The sequence below is a fragment of the Chelmon rostratus genome, chromosome 17, assembly GCF_017976325.1.
Source record: "Chelmon rostratus isolate fCheRos1 chromosome 17, fCheRos1.pri, whole genome shotgun sequence".
Classification (NCBI taxonomy): domain Eukaryota; kingdom Metazoa; phylum Chordata; class Actinopteri; order Chaetodontiformes; family Chaetodontidae; genus Chelmon; species Chelmon rostratus.
The window spans coordinates 4,423,407-4,440,862 of NC_055674.1; the positions used below are offsets into that span (position 1 = coordinate 4,423,407).

At 40.7% G+C, this 17,456-nt stretch overlaps 1 protein-coding gene across 1 annotated transcript in view; it reads left to right on the forward strand.

Annotated features, from left to right (window-relative positions):
• The first annotated feature begins 6,633 nt into the window (after positions 1-6,633).
• asic2 (acid-sensing (proton-gated) ion channel 2) overlaps positions 6,634-17,456 on the forward strand; it is a 345,378-nt gene continuing 334,555 nt past the window's right edge. The window contains exon 1 of the mRNA XM_041956982.1: positions 6,634-7,206. Within this exon, the coding sequence (XP_041812916.1) occupies positions 6,634-7,206 (573 nt within the window). The remainder of the gene's footprint in view (positions 7,207-17,456) is intronic.

Sequence of the window (17,456 nt, forward strand, 5' to 3'; positions counted from 1 at the left end):
AGCCTTGCCCAGTCTCAGCTCTGGTACTTACACATCCTAATTATCTCGTGGTAAGAGCTTATTATTTTTCATAATCCATTAAGATAGTGGGAAAGTGTAATTACTCGTGCAGTGTCGTTATACATGTAGTATAAGAAGTGATCCAAAAAAAGATCCAAAAAAGATTCTTATCTGTGGTTTACTTGAGTCCCAAGAGGGAAGAGAACTTTCTCATCTCTGATGTAAAGTACTGTTAACTCGCTGAGATTTGGATGGAGGGGCCTGAAATATCCAACACCAGTCTTTTTTTAAGTTCAGCCTCTATTGATGTGGTTGATGACTCACAGTGGGAGAAAAATGGATCTGTCATCACGGTGAAAGACTTGAATGTGCTTTTATTTTGGTACGAAAGGAAAAACACCATATTCATAAAAACAAAGTTTCCAAGATATTCACACTAATAAATATCGGACCAAAGAAGGTAGTAGAGTAACGTCACCTTATTCAGTTCTGGCCAAAAAAAGATTTGAGAAATGGGTCAAGAAGTGAAAGTTTCACCATTTAATTTCATGAAAACAGCCACAAACTACACAAAACATTGTTTGACACAACAATCTCATTTCAGGGCCAGTTTAGTAACTGTTCTGGAGCTTTCAGTCATATCACATGATCTTCACTAGCAGATGGAGTTTCCACAGTCACTGAATTTTAGCGTTTCTGAGCACTTAAATGACGCCTATGTTGGCTTAAATGTTGACGTTCAATTGCCATTCTTGACATTAAAAAAGGCAGTTAACTGAAGTAACTTCAAGATCCATTAGCTAGTGACTGAAACTTTTGATCTTATCAAATTCATGTTTCTGAAAAATACAAAGTCATGACTGATCTTCTGGGAGGGTGGTAAACATTTGCAGAAGGATTAGAAATCATCTAGAATTCCATGATGGTGAACTCAGTCTGCTGAAAAATGAGAAGAAACATCATAAAAACAGAGAAAATGTTTTGTTTGACTGTTCTGAGCACGTTCTAAGTTGTGCATATACACTTTATATTTACAGTGTACAGCTTACACACAGATGGATGACACATTAAAGGAAACCCTGAAGTGTGTGTGTGCTATTGGAGAAACATTATGCAGATGGTCGACAGAGGGCAGGAGGGTCGTTGAACTGTTTGAGGAGTATTCAAATTATGTGAATAATTTGTACTGCATCCAGCTGATCACTAATGGGAGATTTCCATGCAACATGTTAGAGATCATCAAATGAGGGAATGGACACTGTTCAAACCTCCAGTAGAGTTCAACAGACTTGGCTGCCAAGATTGCGACTCTGGTATACCATGGTGGGCTTACTAAAATACTTTTAAACGAATGTATGCATTTGCTGAACGATTATGCTGTCAATATTAATCCAAGTCAAGATGGCAAATTTATGCCTTTACTCATAAGCATTATAGCATTAATACCTTGCAAATTAAAAGAAGAATATGGTAAGGCTAACAGGGCTGGATGGAAAATTGGCTGGATGGATAAAGACAGATAAGATTGCTAAGCACAAAGCCTTATTTTCAACTCTGGAGACTGTTTAATCCCTGTAAAACTACGCTCATTACCTCGGTGGAAAAAGGGAGATTTGCTTAATTAAGTTGTTAAGAAACCAGCAAACCCTGCAGCTGTCTGAGACCACGGCAAATTTCATTTGGGAGAAAAAGCTGTGTGATCGACTGACAGTGTGTGTGTGCGTAAAGGAGTGTGAAAAAAATAAAAACCAAATACTCTTTTGTTTTTCTTTACTTTTAATTATAGTTGTGTCAAAGTGCAAAGTGATTGGCAGATGCCAAACGATGCACATGAAACACACAGCCCCATGCACTGTAATACACACAAAATAAAGGTACAAGTGTGTTTTTACATTACAGAGTTACTGAAGTTGAGTTTTGCTTAATGATACGATAAAAAGCCAACAAGCTAGACTTAAAAAAACAAACCCGCAGGCCATTCAATAACACTGTTTTTTAAGTCATTTTCAGATTTTTATTAAGGCTGTTATATTGATCTGAGGCAATGAACAAACAGAAAATAAGTCAGATGTTACATGTGGTCACACAAATAAAACCATTTCCCCAGTTGTGAGTATGGTATCTCATAGCTCATCATTAATCACGCCATAATTCAGTTTGTTTATATTAATCTTATTTTGTATGAACTTGTGTTTCTTGTCCTGCATCGAACATGTTTTGGCCGCCATGTTTGATCGGTTGATCAGTTGGCTGTCCTACCGGCGAGTGGATGGACTGTCCCGGAGTGCAGCTCATACAGGACTGTTTGGTAGCGCGTTAGGAGTTATTTACAACGCAGCATTAAACAAACAGGAATGGTACATGGCTAAAGGCTTAATTTATTTGGAAGACGATGAGAGGGGGACGATTAAAACAAGGTGCTGGGCCATCAACGTGCCTCAAACCACACCGAACCCTGAGCTCCGCAACGTCAACGGGTAAGCTAACATACGAAAGTTAGCTAAACTAGCCAAACTTAGCTAATAATTTATTTTACATTTTCAACGAGTATGACGCAAAAATGAACTTGTACCTTGGTAAAACATGATAATTAAAACACCATCTTTGTAAAATACTGGACAAACGAGTTAAATGTGGCAAAGTATTAATGTGGCAGTTACCTTGCTAGCTATACAACGATTAGCATACAGATAGCTACAGTGTCAGGTGCTCAGGAAGGAACGGCTAGCTAATGTTAAGTAACGTTAAAGCTTGTGTTTAATGACCAACACTTATTATTTACTACCATTAAATCCGGTGGAGAAGGAAGCGTTGCTCCTTGTGTATGTAAAAACAGTAATACCACACTGAAAACGCTCCACTAAAAGTAAAAGTCCTGCATTCAAAACCTCATGTAGCTAAGTATTATCAGCCAAATCTACCCAGGTATCACAGGTAAAAGTTGTAATTCTGCAGAAGAATAATGTCTGTCACCAGTTTACTGTTAAATATGATTTTTAAAAATTAATATTAAGCTTCATTAATGTGTGTATTGCACATTACAGCTTTAGATATTTAAGCTTAATTACTTTATTTATTGTTGGGTACTTTAATCTGTAGCAGTACATCATATTATATAAAACCATTGTATGTTTGTAGTGATGCTAACTACACTCTGAAAAGCCAGAAAAACAGCCCAGTTTTCATCTTTGTGACTGTATTTTCCAGCTGATCCAACAGGGCTGTTAGGTAGCTTATTTAACTGAGGGAGGAAAAATGTCTCAATCCATAAAGGAACACTCATCCTTCAGTTTATCAGAAAAAAACAAGATTCAAGCCTTGGTGATAGCCTCTATGACCTTCACTGGACTGGAAGGATTTGTAAAATTGTAATCTGAAAAGTAACTAGTAACTAAAGCTGTTAGAAAAATGTAGTGATGTAAAATGTGCAACATTTGCCTCTGAGATGTAGTGGAATAGAAGTCTAAAGTTGCATAAAGTGTAGATACTCAAGTATAGTGCCAGTACCTCAAATTTGTACTTAAATACAGTACTTAGTAAATGTAGTTACGTTTCCCCACTGATTTAATCTTTATTCAGTCAGTATTATTATCAGCCAGTTTACATGGTGGAAATGGATGGCAGTGCATGTAACATGACTTCATTAAACTGCCCTTCTCAACTTTAGATAATGAGTTTTTACGCTCACTTTTATGACTGGCTGTTTCATGTGGGCTGCCCATTACGTTTTAATCCTTTAATTATAGGTATTCAATAATTGCTTAATGATTTTAGAAAATTAGATTCCCAGCAAGTTGAGATTTGACCAAATATGAACATTAATTTTTAGATTGAGTTCCATGCTGTCTGCCTTCACTAACCGACAGTGTGTCGGAGACTGCGTGCTTGTTACTGTATTGACGAATACCAGATTAATGACTGTTTTTGTTGTGTTGGCATGACATAACTTAAGTAGTTAACGTAACTTAAGCTTTCACAGAAGTGGGAATTAGTTTGTTGTGTCAGTTAGACTTGCTGATGAGGATAATGATCCACATGACCTTTCTCAACATAATCATAGTTAATCTTAATATAATACAGTAAACATAGTGTGTACCATGCTGTGAGCCACTGATAGTATGTTCAGATGATGACCTGTACAGTCACTTTCTCCATCGAGGCTGATTGGCTGATTTTACCTGATCACAGGTATGGTATCAAATAAGTAAATAAGTAACAGTACAGTACAGTAATGCCAAAGTTTTATAAATGCATTTTTTTGATTGGAATACAGTTTGTTAACATAAATAATGGTGAGAAAGACTTTCCTTTTAAAAACATTAATTATTTATTTCTGACAATATGTAAATTATAATAATTATGCTAATGTAATTATTGATGCAAATTTTCTGTGCAGCTTCCAATTACCTTTTATATTTGCTGCTAGTGTGTTTTTTAAGCAATCCTTATCAAATATATTGTTTATGATATATGTTTGTTAAAAAACAAATATTGTCTGCCATCTATTATTTTGTGTGTTTTTTTTTAAACTCTCAAATGTAAGTGTTGGAATCAGCCCAAAAAAATCCAATATCATTCAATTTTATTTCTCTCTGCCTAATCCAGTTTATCAAACTTTGAACTTTTCGTTCACCTTAAAGTGATGAGGTGAAATTCTGATTTATTGTCATGTTGACCAACTGCCTATTTCCATTCAGTCCAAATACACACTGAAGCTGTTTTCTCTTCCGTTTGACCACCTTTTAACACTGTCACGCTCATATTTTATTTTCCTCTCGCTGCCTTCCTCCTCCTGTCTCCTCGTATCTCTTCACATGCTGGCAATTTTCTTTCTTTCGTTATGGATGAACACATAGCTACTCACAAATATTAAATGCTTCAAATTACAGATATAGATTCACAGTGTTTTATTACACATGACAAACACGCTCAGTATACTTATTATTCCCTTTACATCTGTATACCTCTCCTGCGCATGTGACGTTATGTGTCTGAATTACTTTCCTCCGTGTGACATTGCCATGCACCGTGTGACCACACTTCTTTGCTTGCTTGCTTTTTTTTAGTTTTCCGATCTTATTTTTGTCCTCATCCCTCCCTTCAACCTCCTCCTTCTCCACTTCTGCTTCACTTCCCATGACATATATCCCCTTGCCCGACTGAGAAACCACCACTGTTTTCCCCTCCGCTGTGTGTCTCTCCGACAGCCTCCCGTTTTTCATCCATTCATCACTCTGTTTGTGGTGACGAGATGTGGAAATATGAAAAGCTGAGCGACAAATGAGAGCGAAGGTGGCGGTGTTGGTGGAGGAGGAGGAGGAGGAGGAGGAGGAGGAGCAGGAGGAGGGAGGAAACATATTCAATAAGAGACTTTACTGTGGATAGAGCAAGGGAGGAGAGTGTCGTGTTGCCTCCTCTCTCGCCCTCTCTTTCTCCCCCTCCCTCTCTCTTCTCTCTCTTTCTCTCTCTCTCTCTCTCTCTGTGAGAGCATGTGTGTTGGTGTGTGCGCCTCCCGTCTCTCCCGGCTCCGCTGTTGTTCGCCGCCGCCACAGATGAGCTGGGAAGAGGAGGGAAAGCGGATGTATCTGGCCAAAGGAAAACAGGAGGAGTTTGGACCGGCATGCAAGACTAACCAGCGGCTCTAATCATCACCGTCTCTCTCGCTCTCTCTACCTCTACCTCTCTCTCTCTCTCTCTTTCTCTTTCACACACATACAAACACACACGTGCGCTCTCAGACTCACACACACTCGCGCCGGCTGGATGCCTTCTCGCTAGGCTGAACGAGAGAGGTGCTTAGGCTTGTCATTAGTTGGGGGACACGGGAGGTCCTGAGAAGCCTGGACTTGTGTGTTTGTGTGTGTGTCTGTGTGCGTGCACGTGTGTGCCAACATGCATGCACACTCATGCCTGAGAGAGTTACCGCATGTCTGTGTGTGTTTGTGTCTGAATGGAGATGGGTCGGGATGTTAAATACACAGCTTTGATTGGCTTGCGGTTTAAGTGATTCTCACCTCTCCCTCCGGGTGTCACAGAGGACTTACCTCTGGGATTTTTGTCAATGAAATCGAGCAGTCACAGAGGGTGACAGAGGATGGAGTGGAGGGGACTGTGAGATTTGGGTAGAGTGTGTGTTTATGCGTGTGTGTCTATGTGTGTGTGTCTGTGTGTGTGTTGGGGAGTGTAATAGGCGCCACAGGCAGGCTGGCAGCCACAGTAACTCTCAGCTCAAGGGAGTCATTGAGAGTGGAGGTGGAGAGGAAAGGGATGCCCTGAGGGAGCATCTTTCTCCTCTGTCTCTTACTCTCCGTAGTAGTTATTTGGGTTGTGAAGATCTTTGCCTCCATATGTATACTTCCTCTTCTTCGTCAGTTGTTCCATGTCTTTGCTGTTTTTCTGTGTTTTTCATGTTTTCTATCAGATCTGCAGCAGGTCTCTGTTCTCCTACTTTTGCCTCTTTGTTTTTTGTGCCTCTATTGTCCTTGTGCTTTCTTCTCTCTCTTTCTCTCTCTGGCTGCTCTCTTGCTTTATCAGTATGCTCAGTATGATTATGAGCTGTGAATCTAAGTCTTTTATTGACGTTCCCTCTCTGCCACTGCAGGTGTGAGTGCACTGTGGGTTGGAGGGCTGATGATGGATCTAAAGGAGAGCTGTGGCAGTCAGGGGAGCCAAGAGAGCTCCAGCCTGCACCCCACCTCCTGGCAGGCCTTCGCTCACTCCAGCACGCTGCATGGCCTGCGCTTCATCTTTCCTTATGGTCAGCCCAGTGCACGCCGCTTGCTCTGGGCTGTGGCTTTGCTGGCCTGCCTGGGACTGTTAGCCCTGGAGAGCGCAGAGCGCCTAGCCTATTTCCTCTCCTACCCTCATGTGACCAGCGTGGATGCTGTCGTGTCAAGCAGCCTGGTCTTCCCCGCTGTGACCATTTGTAACCTCAACGCTTACCGCTTCAGCCGCCTCACGCGCAACGATCTGTACCACGCTGGAGAACTGCTGGCCCTGCTTGATGTACATCTGACAATCCCCCAGCCGCACCTAGCCGAGCCTGATGTGCTGGCTTTCCTGCAGGAAAAAGCCAACTTCACTGCCTACAGGCCCAAGGCGTTCAGCATGAAGGAGTTCATCGAGAGGGTCGGCCACGACCTCAAAGAGATGATGCTCTACTGCCGCTACCAAGGCCAGGAGTGCAGCCACAGTGACTTCAAAACCGTAAGTCCATGTCTTTTTTTTCCTAAATGTCAGCTCTGGTCTGGGATCAGTTGGAGTCAGAGTAGCCTCCGAGCTCTCAGAGGACTCTGCTTGAGAGGTGTTCAGTTTGTGTGTTCTCAGTCTTGAGAGTTGGCAGAGATGGATGATTTTGCCAGTAAAATGACTTGATATATGCTAGTGCTGGAGTTGCTCTTTCCCTCCCACGCTGGTACGCTGGGAGTCTCTTGCTGGGTTTTTCTCCGTGGGACTACGGCTGCACAAGTTGACTCTCAAGCTTTGTTCTACAAACATATTCCCTGCTGTTACTTTGCTGTTGTCCTCAGCCTTCACATAATAACATTGTGCTTACTGGCACATACATTACTGCAACAGGTCTACAGTATTTTTGTCACTGAAGGCAAGTAATTGTTTTGTCTCGGGCCATAGTGAAAAGTAAATTCCCCCAAATCCCTCTGCCAGTTTCTTTATTTCTCCAGCCAGGGAGTATCCTTTCTTTTTTACAACAAATAAGAACATTCGAAGGATGTTTGTGTCCCTTCTGGATTGTCTGATAGAGGAGAAAAACACAGCCAAAATGTGCCATTATTTGGATGGTTGCTGGTGTTAATTTGTCTCTAATCTGGCTTGCTATTGAGTGTATCGCCCTGTTGTTTTTTTTGTTCGGTGTCTATGCTGTGCTTGTAAAACCTGACATAGACCAGACCTAGGTGGTTTTGGTCAAATGTAGTCTATTTAGTTGCACTGACAAAACTGAAATGCTGACCACTTAAAGCCTTTGTGTTTCAGCAAATATTTAACTTTTTGGATCAAAGCGACCAAGTTCTGGCACAAGCTTGTTTTGACACAAAACACTATTCTGAACACCCACTTGTTGCATACTTCAACTCCCTCAGACGGCTTGTTAATTAGGTCCATCAGTGAGTAGGTGAGGAGCACACTGCTTTTAGTATGTGGATGCTAGAAAAATGGAATATTGAAGCTTGAATGGCACAGCCTAGTTTCTCTGTTGAGAGAACTTGACCTTGTGAATAAAAATCCTGTCTGTCTTTCCTTCAATGACAAGCCAAATGTTAAAAGGCATTTTAGATCTTGTAAGATGTGTTGAAAAAGTGTTGTGAAGGATTTTGTTGGTGGTATTTTAAAGATTCCAGTGATCCAGTGATTTGAAAGGTTCACCTCACTTCCACAAGTCATGTATCCATTTCTGCAGACCATTGTGAAAAGCATGCTGTACACTTTTTGGATGTATTTATTGTACTGTTTTACCGTTTAAGACTGTTGGCAGACTCTTGAGTTGTTTAATCCATCACGCTGAACTCCTAAATCTGCATTAGTTTTGTTGGTGTTGCATTGTTATTGCCTGGTAATTCAGTTTAAGTGCTGATTTATTTTGTGAAGACTTCACAGCATTGCCCCATAATAATGATTCAACTATGAGTAGGGTTGGATTTTGATGGCATATATTAAATCCAGTAATCCATTGAATCTTAATGAATCTATATTGGCCGAGCTTTAAACATTTACAGGTAAGAAATATTATGAATAATTTTTAAGTGAAAACCTTCATTTGGTTCACAACCTGTAGCTACAACCTGAAAATTAAATGAGCACCATTCACACCTTATTTTTCATGAGCTGCTTTATTTAAATACTGGATGTCCTTCCTTAGAACTGTCAAGTTGACGATAAACTGAAACTCTCAGTATGCTCAAGGTTGTGTGAGACTCTGAAACGGTGCAAAAATGCTCATCTGGACGGAGAAAATTAAAAGGGATTAGTATGGGCATAGCCAGAGCCGCTTTGTGTGAGGTGAGGGTTTGCGTGAAGTGAATCGATGGCACATCGCTGTTGATACTTGATGGTTATAGTCATGTGATAAAAATCATGTCCCCAGCTTAACTTAAGTACATTTCTCAAAGCCTTCACAATTTTGTTTTAATCACATTTATAGTAAAATATTCACATTTTGCTAATTTCCATTGACAGTCACACATCATGCACAAATACGTATGTATGTATATCCAGTGTATCAGTAGGGTTGTGCAGAGATGCAGTGTAACAGTTAGCCATACTGATAAACACTATACCTGTTTTGTACAAGTGAAAAGAAATGACTCAGGGATTCATGTTCATACAAAAGATACTGCAATACTGCAAGAAGTGTTTGTCCCTGCAGTTTACCATTATGGACAAAAAAAAATGTTTGTCTGAAAGCGTTTCTTGTTGAGGTTTGGATGGTGTAAGCAACATTAACATCTTTTGCCAATCTCATGCCCGTTTCAGTCATGAATCCACTACTTGTAGTCGTTTTAAGAGATGGTGAGAGAAGTTTTATACCAGCTTGGAAAGAGGACATGAACAGAGGGCAGCGAAAGGTTTTACTTCTGTCCTGTTTTAACTTCACGCCAGAGGTGTTTGTAATTTCAACTTGTAAAAGTGACTGTGATAGCCAGCTTCAAATGGGAAGCTGCTAACGTTACCTGGATGTTTTTCATCCAGTTTTTCTTCTCAGCTATGAAAGAGATATAATTGATTCATGGTTTGGTCTATGAAATGTAAAAAATCTGTGAAAAGTTAACCGATTCAAATGTTTTGTCCAACCAAAAGTCAGAAACAAAAGGTATTCTTTTTTTGTTATATACAAGGAAGAGAAGCAGCAAATCCTGTCATTTTTGAAGCTGGAACCTGACAACGGTATTTTCACTTGTTAAATGAGTGAAATGATTATCAAAATACATAGTTGATGATTATTTTTGTGATGTTCAACAAAATAATTAAACAACTAATCATTTCAGCTCCAGTGACACATCTTAATGAATCCAGGTATTTTGCAGAACAGGAGCTGGATCCCAAATAGAACTGGCTACCTACAACCTTACCTTAACCACAACTAAATATAGTGTAGAATTGATGTGCCCTGAAACAGATTCCCTTAATCAGACACGCTTTAAGTTTCTGCCAATAGACTGCCAATGCATTCAAATTTCTACAACACAGTATTACATACAATATGTCTTCTGGCAAAGGATCATGTGATGGGCAGCCTGACTTTCTATTTAAAGCATGTCCGCAGATTGCAGTTGATACAGATCTGCATTAACGAGATGTTCTTGTCGTTTGTCGGCCTCAAAACTGACCAATGATGCATGCACAACGCAAACAGCACTATGGAGCTGCCTCTGGTATCTGATCTGCTGTGATGAGCTCTAAATTTTATGGAGAGTAAACTCTGCTGCTATAAACAGAGCACATCAGCAGCTTTATTGTGCCTCAGCTGTGTGTAATCTCAGACATTAAACTTTCTAGGTATTTGTCAGTTGCTGTTGGATTGGTGTCTTCATGTTTCATCTTGAGAGATACTCAATGCAGAGATGCTAATTGGAAAAACAACAATGGTGGCTCACATGCTGGCTGTAGTGATTTTCTATTCATGCCTTCAGATGGATGCTTCCCCTGAAGCTCTGATTCATTGCATGCATGACAGTGAGCTGCAACAAAGATTAAAGTGACCAGTTTCCTGCTTGTGTACCAGGAGAATATGTGATTTTCATTATTTCATTCTGTTGAATCTTCACGGAGTTAATGCAAAGATAGCTTGGCCCTGCCACTGCCTTACCGTGCATTCGACTCCCCTTAGTAGCCTCCTTGCATGCTGTGTGGCACGCCTTTGACCTCAAGCTGGGTTCAAACATAATCATGTTGACAGAGAGGCTACTAGAAGGCACTGTCATCCTCTTTGCCCTCTGCCTGTTGCTGCTGCTGAGCTCCTCCTGACTTCTCTCCACTCCTCTTTCGACTCGCTCTGTCTCTTCTCTGTCAGTGCAGCGACACACCTTCATATCCTTTGCCTTCTGAGAGAAAAGGAACCACCCACCCCCTGAAAAAAAAAAAAAATAGAAAAACACATGTGAGAATGCACACAGACACATATACAGACACACCAAAATACATGAATGAGTACACATACACAGAGGAACAGCATTACCATGACACTCCTGGGACCCGAGTCAGCATTTGACGGACATGATGATGAATGACCGTAGGGAGGATTGTGGGGACACGGGAGTCAGTGTGATGTGACTGATGGAACTGGAGCAGAGTGCTGCAAAAAAGGGAAACAGCATCAGTGTGCACATTTCCACGTATATGCATGTATTATGTGTCACCTCAGATAATTTTAAGCATTTTTCAAATGTGCAGACTGGTCATCTTGTTAATTTATGTTCATATGTGGGCACGTCTGCAACCCAGCTGACATAATTCTTCCGAAATAAGCACTTTGGTACACTTGTTTTTTCAAGGATGCCAAAAAGAGGGCTAATCACAAGCCAAATGCAGCATCTTCCCCTACGAGCAGAGCTTGTGAACAATGCAAGAGCCTGCTTTCACTCTGTTTAGAGATTCTTTCAATCCAGCACCTCTGCAAGGATGCTGACTGGTCAGAGTAGAGCTCCATGCCACTTAGGAAAGTATGACAGTGGATCAGCGACAAGTCTTTACAAGCACTATTGCTGAAGGGAAAAATCCAAGACTTGAATCATGTTGTGATGCCACGATCATACTGTGTTATCATTTTACCAAATTCTCATGTCCACATTATTTGATCCCAAGCAAACTCTTGTTAAAAAGGCTTATTGATGTTTAAGAAATTGAACGACAGAAATGCCAATGACACTATGTTAGGTAGTTTAGAAACAGCGACAGTGACTAGTGTTAAGTTGATACATGAATTTAAATACCAATACCACCTCATTTTGAGGAATATAGCGTTTCTACTAAACCCCGTATTTCATGTAAGAGTAGAAACCCAGCCCTACATTCACAATATTATGAGTTTGAAAAGGGATGGGCTAGGATTTTTGAATTTTCTAATAGTCATTAAATGATAAAAATTTGAATAGTCAATGTGACTATTGTGTTAAATGATATGTTTTCCCTTGTTTTTAAACTGTGTGGGTGTGACATAGTTCAGCGGGTGTTGTGGGAAGTAGATCTCTCTTGTATGGTGAGAGTGAAGAGTACCTGCATGGTATCGCAGCCACTGTAAAGTACATGTGACAGGGATTGAGTTATAATAGGCGTGTAAAAGTGTTCAAATAAACTCCGGTTGCAGCCTAGAAGTGGTTGAAGGCTGCGTGGTTGGTGCTGTAGAGGAAACAAAGTTTCTGTATACAAACAGCACCACAATGTCTTCCTACCATACTTCATCAGACCGCTCTGCTCCACTAGTTACTTGGTCCGCTTTGGCTAGTTACTTGTTATGAGCCAGGCAAAATTAGTGTGCTCCCAACTATTATAAGACAGGTAAAGCTTGCTGCTAGTATATCACAATTCTACAACAACTAGCCACTGTTGTTTGAGAGTGAAGCACTCTCATTCTGTGTGTGTGTGTGTGTGTGTGCACGTGTGTGTGTGCGTGCCTGCCTGCGTGCGTGCATGTGTGTGTGCGTGTACTATAAGAGAATGATATTGAAGTAGTTCCCTGTGAATATGGAATACTGTTTTTGCTTGAAATGGCCATCCCAAATATTGATATATATATTATTTACCACAGTGTTCAATAGAGGAGATGTGCCACCTTGCCTGAAATACAGATAAACTTTGCTAGCATCATAGAAAATTAATAGACTTTGAAAGATCAAAGGCCAAATATCATATGTTTAATGAGTGTGACGAACGTTTAGGTGTTCATCCATCATCATCTATTAAATAAATTGATCATGAGATGAGATATCTTAGGATCTGGGAGCCTTGTCACTTCACTTCTTCATGTGTCCTGCATACTTGAATCAGTGGGCTTGCCTCTGTTTGTTTTGCTATGTGTGATTACAACCATGATTAAATGCTGATTGATCACACTGACAAGCCACATCAGTGTCTGCCAGAGTGAATCAGCTCAGTGTGCCTGGCTTGCACTCGCTGCATGCTTCAATTATATACAGTATATATAAATACCTCGGGCACTGCGGGCCAGGGAGGACACTATCACACTCTCAGCCTTAATGTGAAACCTGATAGCAGCCAGACCCTGAGCTCTGTATCACACAGACACTAATTAGCCACTTGTCCATTCCTCTGACCAGAGCCTTGTTGGAACAGCACTGCAAATGTAACGGTTCTGGCTGTTTACAGCAACAACAATTAGCCGTTACACACAACCTGTGGCCTTAGCACTTTAGTGGATGATTATTGCATGGCTATATTTTCCTTCCTCTTGCCACCAGAGCAGCAAAAGACTACTGTCAGTCACCCATTGGGGAGGATTGTGTGCTTTCTAGTCTGCCCCCCCCCCCTCCGTCTCACTAACTGCATTTTATAATTTACAGATACATTTGAAAGCCCAATCATACAACAGGTCCTAGTGGATGTACTGTATTAATCACTAATGTGGCATTACCACGGTATTTTACAATCCCGGCAGGCATGATGTCTGGGTGTCTTAAAGGGCATGGAAAGCACCACTGCATCCCACATGCCCGCCTCTCTAAAACACCCTGGAGAGGCAGCGGTAACCTGTGCTATTTAGCCAGCTTGGAAGAAAAACTGGAGTACAGCCACAGACCGACAGCTCAGTGTGGATAGTGCTTATGTGGTAGACACTGCAGCTGTCTGCAGTGGTGGATTATGGTTGGCTGATGATATAGTGCGTGTTGTGGTGAGGCTTAAAGCAGCAGCAATTTTCCCTGAGGGGTTATCCTCACCGTCAGACAACTGATGCAGATTTTGGGCTGTACTGGAAATGATCAGCCTGGTGATCAATGAAATTATTAATTTGGTTAACGTGTTTAAACAGTGTAATAGATTTTGTCCATTTTAAAGTCCATTTTTCCGAGTTTTAATCATGAAGAGATTACACAAATTACTGACCTCCATAGAAGCATACAGTGTACACTATGTAAAAAAAGCTTCTCTTTTGCCCTGACCAAACCTTCCCAGGAAGTGAAGGGACTACAGCAAAACCATGAGCCATTGAACGCAGCTCTCCTCTTCTTCTAAGATGGTGTGAATGTAGCAGTCAACATTGTGGCCTTTGTGACCGTGGGTCCTGCATTGTGTTGACTAAATTAGCTCATTTTTGACCTATGAAATATTGGTAGTGTGGCTGTACTGATGATGTGCAGTATATGAAACATACTAGTGGTCAAACTATAGTGCATTTTAAAGGCCAATAACAATAGTTTGGGGCAGGAAAAAGCCAGAGGCTGATTAATCAGCCAATATCAAGCATATTTCATGTATGACGTGCTTAACTTCTGTGGCAGCCTAGTTGGCTGCTTTTGCAAGCACTGTTTTTAATAAACTGTTTTTTTTGTCACTCTGAATTGGATAATTAGTAAGAATATAACGTTAAGTGGGATTTCATGGATTACTTTATTGTCAAGACAACGTACTGAAGTGTAAATTAGTGGTTTATGTCTTTGGAGTACCTTCTATTTATTAAAATGGGCCATGCACTGTTCTGTGTCTTATGACTGACCAGGATTACTTTTATTGTGCTTCCTTTACATTGTAAAATGGCACTCTTACAAACATGTGTTTGTTTGCGTAAATTCTCTGGGTAAAGACCTAAAGTGTACAATTTCATTGCCTGTTTGCCTCTAAAGTATACAGCATGTAATGAATCAGTATTTACCTTATGTATTAGGTATATCCTGATGATGAGTTTTGCTCCCATTCCTGATTGGGGGCTTTTGAATTTTTTGGATTCTAGTTCCAGTAAGCTTACAGTTGACTTTTGTTGATACCTTACTTTGAAAAAATGTTTTATTCCCAGCATGAACAAAATATTAAAGCTCAAATGCAGTTTCAACCAAGAGAAACACTTGACAGGTGATGTGAACCTTGAAGTGACACAGAAATAGACATAAAACAACAATGCTGCTGGAATGCATTACATTGCTTTGTACGCTTGCTTCACTGTGTGGTTAACGAAGCACAGTGAGACTGAACAGTGGTTTAGAAATGAAGAGGGCTTTATGTAGTCAATATCAATCCATAAAAAATGCCTGTAACAGCCCATATCCTGATTTTATAACTTACTAATATGTAAGTTATATTTCCAGGCCTAGTTAATCACCAAGCGGTCTTTTAAACAAGGCGTAAAATGAGAGGTTTGTGACAGAGACGGAGAGCTGTGTTAGTGACTGAGCAGAGGAGAAGTCAGGACATGAAGTAATGCTCTTGGTCTGGATGTTGGCTTGCATTCACACCATCAAAGAAACAAGAGGAAGCTCGAAGAGAGGAGAGGCGTACGGCCCATTACCTCAGCAGCCTGTCTGGAGACGTACTTCATCATGATCACCAGAGAAGGAGGAGATGAAATGTGTGTGTGTGTGTGTGTGTGTGTGTGTGTGTGTGTGTGTTATTTCATGAGTGTTTTCTAATGTGCTGGAGGGTATGTTTATATTTTCATGTGTGTGTGGGTTTGTGTTGTAATGTGCTGTCACATGCAGTCAATCTTAGTTTATTCTCTCTCTCTCTGTGTGTCTGTCTGTGTGTCTGTCTGTGTGTCTGTGTGTTGCTGCTGCCGCTTGATGCACTAGTTATCAGTTACTTTCAGCACATATTGACCAACAGCTATGGAATCAAAGGTCAACTGGCTACTTAACTTGAATTGTCTTCATCTGTTTGGATGCTGCAGACTGAAAATTGTGAGCTATTTTCACCAGTTGTTAGCTTCCAAGAAACATTGTGCCTTGCATGATGATAATAATGTTACACTTTATTGGTCTGCTTAGCAAATCCTCTTTTTGTTGACCTACCTTTGCAGACAGTAAAGTCATTCAAACTCCATCCTGAGATGCCACATGCGGCACCGTAGGGCTACTAGTACCATTACTAACTGTCTCTATCATGTCACAGTCGACTTATTCTTATCTTGTCTATAAGGATATTTCCTTTCTTGACATTTTGTGATTTTATTGTTTGTTCATTAGGCCAATAAATAAACGTAGGAAGCCCGGCATCCACACACATCTCTCACCTGTGTGAATATATTGGCCATCGCAGTCATTTTAAACTTGTCGCCAACACTACTGTGCACTACCTGCTCAACACTGAGCAAGAGACTGACACAGTTAGCGATTAGCTGATGATGATGGTGGAACATTTAGCAGCTTAAGAGACAGATATTTCCCTCATAAGTTGATAGAGACCAGAAACAGAGCTCAAAGAGAATGAACATTGGATTGTCCAGAAACAGGACTCCAAATAAATGATGATGCTGCTTTGTAACTCCTGGATGTGTAAGTAAGCAACTGTTAAACAAGTTTGCCATGTCAACTTGTTTCCCGTTTTTCTCAAAATTCACAAACTAAAAAACTAACTGTGATGAAAGTAGAGAAGATTGCTGGATACGGAGAGCAGCTGCTCTGATGCTTGGTGTTCTGCTGTTGAATACAGTGAAATCCTCTAAACTTATTTTGAACCAAACGCTAGTACATTCTCCTCTACTGCATTGCTTCACCGACAGCATTGTCAACAGCCGTACAGGAGAGGCGCTCTGTGGTTCTGTGGTATGCTAGAATTTTACAACTCAAAATGACCAGGATGCCTGTGTTTTGTTATTTTTGACAATGTGAAAATGTGATATTTTAACAGATTAAACATAAGGCTCAAGTAGCTGTTTTAAGACTTAAGTGTGGGTCAGCTCGTCTGCAGGTGCACTGAACTGACTGTAACTGAGTGGAAGAGTGAATAATATATTTCTTATAATTGTAGGTGAAGTGTATTGAAGAAAAAACTATATATCTCCAGATAATAAAAAACAAGCAGGTTGTCTACTGTATAAATGATAGCTATATAAATAATTCTACTGTAGCTTGCAGACAGCTCTGTGGATTTTAACAGCATACTGGTCAAACATTAGATTTCATGCTGTCTGCAGTGGTACTTTGCCTCCTGCACTCTCTGTGTCTTGCTCTGTTTTTCTATTACCTTTCATGTCTCCATCTTCTTTCCTTCTCCATAATTTACCACGTAGTGTCTGACCTGAGTGTTAGATGCTCAAACCTGGCTGGCTGCTGTTGAAAAATCACATGCCTTCCTTATTAAGGATGGCAAACTTGTTTAGACTCCCTTTTTGTCCACCTGCATTCCTCTGTTTATCTCTGTAAGCTGCCCAGGAGCTTGTTTGATCCCACTGTTCAGACTCACTTGAGAGCTGTGTGCTCTGGCCCTCACAGCTCTGTTTGCTGTGGTAAAGATATTTAGCGGCTTTAATGGAAAGTGACCACTGCATAAAATGGATA